General features: G+C 35.8%; 1 protein-coding gene across 5 annotated transcripts in view; it reads left to right on the top strand.

Annotated features, from left to right (window-relative positions):
• Positions 1-1975: 1975 nt before the first annotated feature.
• Positions 1976-11118, top strand: part of Ros1 (ROS proto-oncogene 1, receptor tyrosine kinase) — a 130695-nt gene continuing 121552 nt past the window's right edge. For 3 of the 5 annotated variants that reach the window (XM_046426423.2, XM_046426421.2, XM_046426426.2), the window contains exons 1-2: positions 1976-2557; positions 9488-9532. In XM_046426423.2, coding sequence (XP_046282379.1) covers positions 2435-2557; positions 9488-9532 — 168 coding nt within the window. In that variant the 5' untranslated portion in view covers positions 1976-2434. The remainder of the gene's footprint in view (positions 2558-9487; positions 9533-11118) is intronic. The other 2 variants (XM_046426424.2, XM_046426422.2) reach the window with 1 other exon arrangement.

The raw sequence follows: 11118 nt of genomic DNA, 5'->3' as shown, positions 1-11118 counted from the left end.
CATGCTCCTCCCATGATGTCTGCCACCCCACCAAGAGACTAAAAGCAGTGGTCTACTTGGTCATGGACTGGAACCTCCAAGACTGTAGGCCAAAATAAACTTTCCTCTTCATCAGTTGATTATCTCAGGTATTTGTTATAATAACAGAAAGTTAACACACATGGTTAATGATTGCTAATTCTCTAATTTTGTTTACATTTGATTCAAATTCCATTTTTTTCACTCTGCTGTATTTAATCTTTTTTTGGGCAATTCATTTTTTTCAATTACCCATTTTTCAAAATTTCATTTTGCAAAATGTCATATGGATTTACCACTGAGGGGCAAAAAGACAACACAACTACATGCCTTGCTGCATGTGCATAAAGGGAATATCAGGTGTGCAATGACCTTTCACAGACAGACTGATATAAGTAATTCTGCAGCTAATGTTCTTGAACACATTTCACCTCACACAAATGCAAATTTATGTGCTGGTTGAATCCCAAAAACCAGCACAAATGCAAACCAGCATAAATGCAAAATCTTGAAATTGGAAGGATATTTCATTTTCCCACCTCACCAATAAAGTTAGAACAAAGAAATGAGATAAAAGAATGCATATAAGTTTTCAGTGGATCATATTTGGTGCTCCATTTTGTTAATGAAGTAAAAGTTACAAATGTTGTTTGTGCTAAAAGGGCAATAGGCACCAATAAGCCGACACAGTGGCACATGCCTGTAATCCCAGTGGCTCAGGAGGTTGAGGCAAGAGGATTTCAAGTTCAAAGCCAGCCTCAGCAACTTATCGAGGCCCTAAGCAACTTAGCAAGGCCTTATCTCAAAATAAAAAATGAACGCTGGGGATGTAGTTCAGTGGTTAATGCCCCTGGGTTCAATTTCTTGTACCAAAACAAACAAACAAACAAACAAAAAACACACCAAAAGAACCATAGTGAAGAAGAAAATAAATTAAAATTTTTTTTTAGTTGTTGATGGACATTTATTTTACTCATTTATTTATAAGTGGTGTTGAGAATCGAACCCAGTGCCTCACACATGCTAGGCAAGTGCTCTATCACTGAGCCACAACCCCAACCCCGAGAAGATAAATTTTATTGGAATGATAAAATCCGTTATGCAAGATACTTTTTCCCTGATTTAAAAGCATATTTTGTAGAAAGATGGTCAGATTCCTCCAACCAAGATATTGAGTAGCTAGATGATCTCTTTATATTCCTGAAAATGCAAAAAATGAACAAAGAATAGGTGAACATTAGAGAATTTTATCAAGAAAAGAAGTTTTAGGGGGTCAGTTGGGGTCAGTTTCTATTTACGTTTATGTTGCATACAATCTGTGAGCATTTAGTGAAGATATTTGGCTCAAAAAAAAAAAAAAAAAAACTCATGCATGTGTTACAATGAGAACCTCATACCCCTAAAACAAGGTTAATTATATTTGCTAGAATTTATTTAATAAAACAAGGAAATTTATTTGACACTTCAGATTATCATTAAAAAAAGAACATTATCACAAAAATATCTGACCTTGAAGAGTTCGCACTCCACAATCTAAAAAAATAGCCATCCAGGATCCCTTTTGCACCTTATAGATTTCAAATTCTTTGTTTTAGAATTTGACTTAACTTTATCTTGAGGCTAGGCTAACTGAAATTCTGCATATTACTTCCTCTTCAGGGCAGCTACACTTGTTCATATCTGAGGTCTCTCTGGTGGCTGGTTTCTGTCTCAATAGGCCTGATAAGAGTGTTTTAGTTAATATGTAGTAAAGTTCTGCAAGTGTTCTAACAAACTTCCTTGTCTATAACTAACCTCAGAGAATTCGTCTATTAATTTCAACTTTGTTTGCTCTTTGATTTTAAAACAAGTATTTAGTTTTTAAGTGTTCTGTTTTCCCTTTCTCTTGCAATACTTGGCTTAGATGCTTCTATTTTTTTTAAATAAAATAATTATTAAAATAGTGTTACTGTTTGCTAAAGCTGAGGTGGCCAAAACCCAATTTCCTGCATAACTGAACCAACCTCAAAGAAGTAAAGTGGTAGATGATCCATGGGAGCCTTCTACTTTCAGACTGTGCAAGTGTCACAAGCTTGCCAACACGCAATTTATGTTTTCTGCTTTGTTTACTTTCCATGAGAAGCGCTAAGGTCTAACCTTTTAGTCGGTGAGTGACTTTCTTTATGGGAGTAAAAGGAAGCTAAGTCATGAAATAGCTGCTATGTGATTGTTACAAGCTATCTAGGATTCAAAGGTCTAAACTATAGGGTCGAAATATTATTTCAAAAAGGCAAAGATACTCAAACGTTGAAAAACAACAACAAAAAAATCCACTCGACACTCTTTCAATTGAAGTGATGAAGCCTAAAGAATTCATATAGCAAAATGGAGAAAATCAGAAGACCAGCCATCTAAAAAATCCTCCACTGGTGAAGTGATGAAGAACATTCACTGGCTTATCCTGAAATTTGTCAATTTTGTGACTCTTGGCTGCATATGGATTTCTGTGGTGCAGTGTACAGTTTTAAACAGCTGCCTGAAGTCGTGTGTATCCAGCCTGGTAAGTTTCAACAATTGCAGATTTGTCTTTACAGGGACTGGAATATGAGTTCCACTTGTTACAATTGATAGAACAGTTTTCTTTTTATGAGAACTTTTCTCATGAGAAGTGGAAACAAGGAAAGGTAGGGTTTTTGTTTTTTTTTTTCTCCCCCTGAACTAAGTCAGGAATATTCATGATTGTAGAGGATAAGTCAGGTAATTTTGTTTCTTTGTCTTCTGGTCATAGATTTTGGGGTGGGGGGAATGGTAGTGTGGGGATTGGGAAAAGGAGGCTTAAGTGGATGCCTAATTTTGCACACTTTAAAAATATTTCATTTAATTGATCACAATATGATTCATATTTGTCTTAAATATGAAGGGGTTTGGCCACAGTGTAAATCTTCTAGTTCTGCAGTAACAGTAATATTTGTATCATGGGTGGATCACAGTACAGGGAGCCGGATGACAGAAGTAGATGCAGATGCCATGTAAAACACTTCACTTCAAAAGAAAAAATTATTTGTAAATTCTCTTATTTCTGGCTGTAAGTAATTTCTAATTAATGAATTTTTTCATATGGAAATTTGTTTTCTTATTTCTTGTTTTTTACACCTTCTATACCTTCTGCATATGTTGCATCATATTTTTCACTTGCAATTTAGTTGTGCCTTAAACAATCATGGAATCATCTTTAAAAATCAAGTATTTGCTGGCTAAAGAAAAATGTACTTTACTATCTAAAGACTAAGGAAATAGTATGAGAGCTTACATATGACACATTGTCATATATTTAAAAATAATGAAGTACCAAATATGTTCATCACTATTATGCTAACATTAGAGATAGAATTCAGTGGCAGATTAAAAAAGAAACTCGTGTTACACACTTTTAGTTTGATTTAAATTATAGTTTAAAACACTACTTAAGCTTACTATAGATAATAGCATTTTAAAAATAGATCCATGTTTTATAGAAATCTTTGCTGAAGATCTCATTGCCTTTAATGTTGAATAATTGACTTTAGTTTTTTATAATTGTAATACAAACTTAAAAATGGAAGCATGGTTGGGCTGCGGATGTAGTTCAGTGATACAGTGTTTCACTAGCAGGTGCAAGGTCCTAGCTTTGATCCTAGTACTGCAAAACAACAATAAACAACAACAAAAACAAAGAAAACAGCAGAAGCATGGAACTATTAATTATTTTATCTCTAAAATGATTTTCTGGTTATAATAAGATTATGTATATGTTGTAAAATATTTTTAAGGTAAAGAAATGGAGAAGGGAGAAGAACCATATAATCACACTACTATTAACTTCTAATTGTATTTTCTTTTAGCGTTTTCTCCCAAATATATCCTCAAATATATATTTACATACAATTCTACACACGGTTGTGCACCAGGCCTTTTCATTTCATATTGTATTATGAGTTTCCCCCTAAACCCTGAGCATCACTCTAATTTGCTAATTTCCCTGCTATTGGATCGAATTGTGATTCTTCAGCACTGCAGGCTCCATGTTTGGTTTGGTTTAGTTGTTTTTATTCTTGTCTTTCTGTGTGGGCTGCTTGGGTCAGGTTTTGGCTATGAGAGTGGACAGCTTGTTCCTTTATTGAGCTGCCTTCCGCTCCCCACCTACAGGAATGGCACAGCTGATGAGGTGGGGGACAGCAGGAGAGACACCGCCTGCCAATTTGACCAGAGACTGTGATAAGAATAATCTGATCAGGGCCGCCCACCCAGGACTTGGAGGGGTGAATGTGAGCATAGCCCTGGATCAGGGCAGAGGCTGTGTGGCTTATTATGTCCTGGGCCATCCTCTTAACATGGATGTTTGCTGTAAGGTCATCCTTGATTTCACTGAGTGATTCTTGATATTGAAGCATTTTTTGATTTAATGAAGAAACAGTCTTGAACAAGAGGTTGTTAGAATTGCTGGGCAAGGGGCTGGGATTGTGGCTCAGCAGTAGAGCGCTCACCTAGCATAGGCAAGGCGCTGAGTTTAATCCTCAGCACCACATAAAATGCACAAGTCTGAGTTCTGGTGCTCGAAGATGGGTGTTTACATTATTTAAGGGATCTATACGTGTTAGTTGAGTATATTAACTGGCAAGTATGCTTGAATTCCATATGTCATCTGCAGCAGAATAAATAAGTAATGTTCTTCAGAAAACCAGTATGGGAGATTCTTGATAAAAAAGAAAATAATAAACAAAATTGATGGTCACATAATTTGAGGAAGTGCATTTTATTCCACCCTTTTAGTAGATCTATAGGCACAGTATAAAGGATTTGTTTAATCACAATTTTCTAATCTTTGGCAATACAATCCTTTTTTTGAGTGATAAATCCCAGCAACTGAGGAACTAATGTTGAGAAGTGTTCAGTTGGAAGTATCAGTTCAACCCAATAAAATTTCCTGGGTATCTATGTACAGTTAGCTCTGTGGTAAGTCCACTTGGGATTATAAAAAGATTATGCAATTTCTGCCCTATTGGAAGCTACAGCATGTTAAGATATTAAGGCTTCCAACACTAGACAGCTAAAAGCTACTACAAATAGGTTATATCATAGGTTTTAAAATATTGGAGGATGATGATAATAACTTTTTTATTTTCTTCTAAAATTCCAAAGGAATCTTCCAAAATCAACTGAGAGATTATTAGGAACCATAGGACACAGAGAGTTGTCTGGTTTTAAAAAATCATGTACAAATATCATTATCTTTCTTGTACATCAAAATGTAAAATTAAAATAGTGTAATGGAACAAAACCACAATCCAAAACTTCTATCAAGTGTCCAGATATTAGTACAGTTTATATTGATATAAGAATAGACTGGATCATAAAATGGAATATATTCCAGAAATAAGTCCATTTCTTATAAGGGAGTGTGGAATATAATAAAGATGAGAATTCAAGCCAAGAAGGCACCATCTATTTTTAATAAAAATAAATACCTACATTACTATCAGATTCAAATAAATTCCAGGAAGTAATTACGCAAAGGATATGATTGGAATACACACAAATAACAAATAAAAACCTAATTTTTCCCATTAAAATATTAGAAGAAAATAGGGCTGAATGTTTCTATTTGGAATGGGAATGCTTTGAAAAGCCTGATTTAAAAAATCCAGTCTCCCTAAAAGATCAATAAATTTGACTATTTAAATTCAAACTATTCGACAATAAACAGAATACAATACAAACAAAGGCAAAAAGTTTAAAAAGAGCCTGACATGGTGGCATTCATTTGTAATCCCAGTGGCTCGGGAGGCTGAGTAAGGCAGAAGGATCACAAGTTCAAGGCCAGCCTCAGCAATTTAGCAAGGCCTAAGCAACTTAACAAGACCCTGTCTCAAAATAAAAAAATAAAAAGGGCCGAGGATGTGGCTTAGTGGTTAAGTGTCCCTGGGTTCAATCCCTGGCACTGGTATAAAAAAAAAGGATGAAAAAAAGATATTACATAAATTATTACAAATAAAGTTTATTTATTATTATTATACATAAAATTTTACCAATCTCAAAATACATAAAAACTGTGTAAAATAAGTTCAGAACTTGAATAACTTCTTCAAAAAGGAAGAGGTATGGATAGCTAAAAATTGAGCGATAGATAATCAAACTTCTCAGAATTGCAATGTAAAAATGAATTTTTATTTCCTCTATCAGGTTGGCAAAGATAAAATCATTTACATTTGGCAAAGGTATGAGAAGGCTGGCATTTACATTTACTATTGGTTGGGATGTACATTGATAAATATCTAGAAAATAGTGGTATGGGTTAACTAATACCAAAATCGAAAGGGAAAATATACCTTCAACCCTGCATCTCAAGAGATTTATCTAATGGGATTATTGCATAACTAACCAAAGATATGTATGCAAAGGGCTCTTTATAGCAAGTTTGCACATAATATTAATAATAGGATTCTAAGGCCTGTTCTGTACAATAATAGTTAACACATTGTTTAATCTAAATTTCACAGAACCTTATGAATAATATATAATCCTATTCGTGTGTCAGATGAGAACAGTCAGTTTAAAATTTCATATTGAGAGCAAGTATAATATGTGGGATGAAAATGCAGATCATTCTGCTCTGTTCTGTTTTTAAGGGTAGGAATCAAATAATGAGATTATTTTCAACTGAGGTGGGCAGAACAGAAAGGCTTGTGCCAATAAGTGGATATCAAGTTAAAAGGGTCTGAGATGTGGGCCTGAGTTTCTCTCTTTGAGACAGATAATTGGAGCCATTGGAACTAAGGTAAATTGCTGGGAGATCCTAAGGTCCAAAGAGAGAAATATGAATTTGGTGCTAAGTGTAGGAGGGCTTGTACATTCATGAGAAGCACAGGCTTTGGAGGCAATCTGCCTGCCCTTTTCAAATCCTTACTCTGGCAGTTTACTAAACCCCTCTGTGCCACAGCTATAAAATGGGACTAATTCTAGCATCCACCTTATAGGGTTGTTGAGATGGCTGAGTAAGATTTAGTGTAAAACTCCTATAAGAGTTTCTGGAACACTAGAATAATTCAATAAATGTTTGCTATGATGATTATGAGGAGAAGGATGGAAAATGAGTGGAAAATAGGGAAGATGTTGACAAAACATGTTCCTTTGGAAATTCATACACCTGACTCATGAAGATACCTTTTCCAATACTGCCTGACAGGCACTCCATTCAGCCCATTAAATTTAATCTCCATAAGTACCAGAAAAACTCATTACTGTTACGATGTGACTTTATGTTCGCCAAGAAATATCTCTGTTGTTTTATTGTTTAAAACACAACTCAAAGACTACCCATCATCTACTTTTTTGCTTTTATGAACTAATGTATATTTTGAAAGGGACTGGAAAAAAATTTAATTAGGAACTCATTGTCTTTCAATTGAGTTTATGTAATTGAGATTGATTCATATAAGGGGGAATCAAAACTTTGTTTTGAACAAATTTGTAGAAGCAAGGTATTACTAAACACTTGGTTAAAAGATTAATCGTTTAGTCCTTTCTAAAAACAAAATGTTGTTATTATTTAGATCTTATGAAAATAAAAAATATATAAGCAAACTTCTTCTTTCCCCCAAAATATAAGTGGTTAGGGAATAGAGTTTAGAGAAATCTTGTTCGCGTATCAAATGAGAGGGGAAAAAAGACAACCTTTATTTTTTCTGGTTTCTGTGTCTGATTACTTTTGAATTTAACCCACACAATGCTAGGCCATGGAACAATGCCTCCAAGGGATTTCTGGAGCATTATGAAGTGGGAGACCACGTGAATTCATGGATTTATTCCTTCCTCAGGTATTTATTGATGATCTGTCGTCCCTCGTGCACTGTTCTTGGCATGGGGGATAAAGTGAGAGCAAAATGGATGGAAAGGAGGAGAGTATTCAGTGAATTTAGTGATTGAATGTCTTCTATCATTCCTTTGAACAACACAGGCCGTTCTGAGGCCTCATCAGATACTTAAGCCACCTCCAGAACCTCCTTGGGATTTTCTGTCATCTCCTGTGACATATCTTGTTTGTAGTATTGGGTCAGCCAAGGACAGATGCCATGTACCTTGCTGGATTAATCACTTCTCCAATTCAGTGGTTCATATCATCAAAGCTTTAAGAGGAGGTTCTGATAGGTACCAACTAGAATTACTAGAAATATTTACTTAGGTTGCCTCTGTCTCTGAGTGAATCAGTGGAGCATATGATTGATTTTATGATTGAAAATTAGTCCATTTCCATGTGACACTATTCAGGTATTATCTCATTATCGTAGGCCCAGTACCGCCATCCTTTGCCAATTTTCTTTTTTTTCTTTATTTTATTTTATTTTTATTTTTTTATTATTAGTTGTTCAAAACATTACAAAGCTTTTGACATATCATATTTCATACATTTGATTCAAGTGGGTATGAACTCCCAATTTTCCCCCGTATATAGATTGCAGAATCACATCGGTTACACATCCACGTTTTTACATACTGCCATACTATTGTCTGTTGCATTCTGCTGCCTTTCCTATCCTCTACTACCCCCCCTCCCCTCCTTTCCCCTCCCATCTTCTCTCTCTACCCCATCTACTGTACTTCATTTCTCTCCCTTGTTTTTTTTTTCCCACTTTCTTCTCACTTCCTCTTATATGAAATTTTGTATAACCATGAGGGTCTCCTTCCATTTCCATGCAATTTCTCTTCTCTCTCCCTTTCCCTCCCACCTCTCATCCCTGTTTAATGTTAATCTTCTTCTCATGCTCTTCCTCCCTGCTCTGTTCTTAGTTGCTCTCCTTATATCAAAGATGACATTTGGCATTTGTTTTTTAGGGATTGGCTAGCTTCACTTAGCATAATCTGCTCTAGTGCCATCCATTTCCCTGCTTTGCCAATTTTCTATTGATGAAGGACTCCATTCAAATAATGACCAGGAAAGGATGAGAAATTTGGAGACCCTCCCCTTTATTGCCTATTCCTTTTATTTTGTCCCATTGAAACTTCTCTTATTAAAAATTGAAAATTGTGAGAAATAAACATAACTTGTATGACATTATGAATTTGTATTTTTTCTGCTTTCTAACGAGTAATTGCAAAAAAGAAAAATCTGAGAATAATTCATCTGACTTGATTAATTGACTAACCCTCCGAATTACTTGAGTCTCTATGAGACTCTCTTCATCATCTTTCACCACTCCTTAGAGTCACACTCACTTCCACCTTGGTAGTTCCTGCAGAACACTTAGGCATTCTATCTATAAATTGTAGAAGCATTTTGTCTAGTTTCATGATGGATTTAATGACTTGGAAACATTTGGTTTCTCTACTTACAGTTAGAAAACAATGAGGAGGCAATATGATTCCAGGATTTTTTTTTTTTTTAATAAAAAAAGGTGCAGTTAGTTATGCTGAGCCCAACTGATACTGGTACTTACCACCTCCTTCTCTATTTCAGGCAAGGCAGCTTGACATTGGCACACCATACAACCTGAGTGAACCAGTGAGTAACTGTTTCCCTTGTCAAGAGCTTCACCCTGTTTGTGTTAATATAACAGGGACAACGATCAGGTTTTGTGACAATAAGGATATTTACTAAATAAAATCTCATTTACCTGTCGGTTTTAGTCTGCTTTCTCACTGCTGTGACTAAAAGGATCTGAGCAGCACAGTTATATAGGAGAAAAAGTTTATTTGAGGGCTTCAGAGGTCTTAGTCCATAGAAGGATGCCTCCATTTCTTGGGGCTTAAAGTGAGGCTGAACATCATGGTAGGAGAGTGACAGAGGCAAGCAGCTCACATTAGAAAGCAGAGACTCTACTTGCCAGATACAAATATATACCTCAAAGCCACTCCCCAATTCCCACCTCCTCCAGCCACACTCTACTACTTCAGTTACCACTCAGTTAATACTTACCAGGGGATTAACTCACTGATTGGGTTAAGGCTCTCACAACCCAATCATTTCTTCTCTGAACTTTCTTGCATTGTCTCACACATGAGCTTTTGGAGGACACTTTGCATTCAAACCATTAACAATATCCCTGCTAAAAAGTGATCAATGGAAATAGTGAGGAGTCTGGATTATGGAATTTGTTTAAAAATGAAGTGTGTTAAGATGGAAAAAGCACTGGAGTAACCCAAGATTGTGATTTTTGATTCTGTGTAGCTGCATGGTTTTGGATAATTTGCTTACTATTTCTAAGACTTAGTTTTACTATGTATTGTTTGAGAGAGTTGGGCTAGATAGTCTCCAATGTTTCTTCTAAAATTACATTTTATAGGAAAAGGGTGTGTGGGGGGACAGGAATGTGGTGGAGGGAAACAGCTTACATCATGGTGATCAGAAAACAGAGAAAGACTCCACTCACCAAATACAAATGTATACCCCAAAGCCATGCCCCTTTCCCACCTCCTTCAGCCACACCCTAATACTTTAGTTACCACTCAGTTAATACCTACCAGGGGATTAACTCACTGATTGTGTTAAGGCTCTCACAACCCAATCATTTCTCCTCTGAACCTTCTTGCACTGTCTCACACGTGAGCTTTTGGGGGACAACTCATCCAACCATAACATAAACAAATGTTTAGTGACTTGAAGTATTGGTCTGAAGCAGGCACTGAGTTAGGTAGCAGAGATTTACGGAATAAAACAGTCTCTTTTTAAGAGGATCATCAACCTTTTGAGACATACATAAAACCATGGCCAGACAGCATCTGAGAACCAGAATAGTGATGTATTGTATGGGTGTGGGTGGATGGGTGTTAAAGGATTACATACAAGGAAAAAGAGAAAAAAAGAAAAAAGAAAAAGGCTCTGTATTTTCTTGAAAGACCTTTAAACTGAAATTAGAAAGAGGAAGAGATTTTTAGAAGATGAAGGAAAGGCATATCAGTTAAAGGGCTTTTTTTTTTTTTTTCAAGGAACAAAGGTGCAAAACAGCCTAACTTGTTCAGAACAGTAAAAGTTTTTCAGTTTGTTTGAAAAAATGCAATTTGTATGGAATGGGAGGGATGTGAAAGAGGAAAACTGGCAAGTTAGGTGAGGCCAGGTCATGAAGGGCGCTGTATATCATTCTTGGTAAC

The sequence above is a fragment of the Marmota monax genome, unplaced genomic scaffold, assembly GCF_021218885.2.
Source record: "Marmota monax isolate L192 unplaced genomic scaffold, Marmota_monax_Labrador192_F-V1.1 WCK01_AAM20220418_F8-fsc00174, whole genome shotgun sequence".
Classification (NCBI taxonomy): Eukaryota; Metazoa; Chordata; class Mammalia; order Rodentia; family Sciuridae; genus Marmota; species Marmota monax.
Note: the sequence above shows the minus strand (reverse complement) of the source record. Positions and strands in the feature narration are given on the sequence as shown.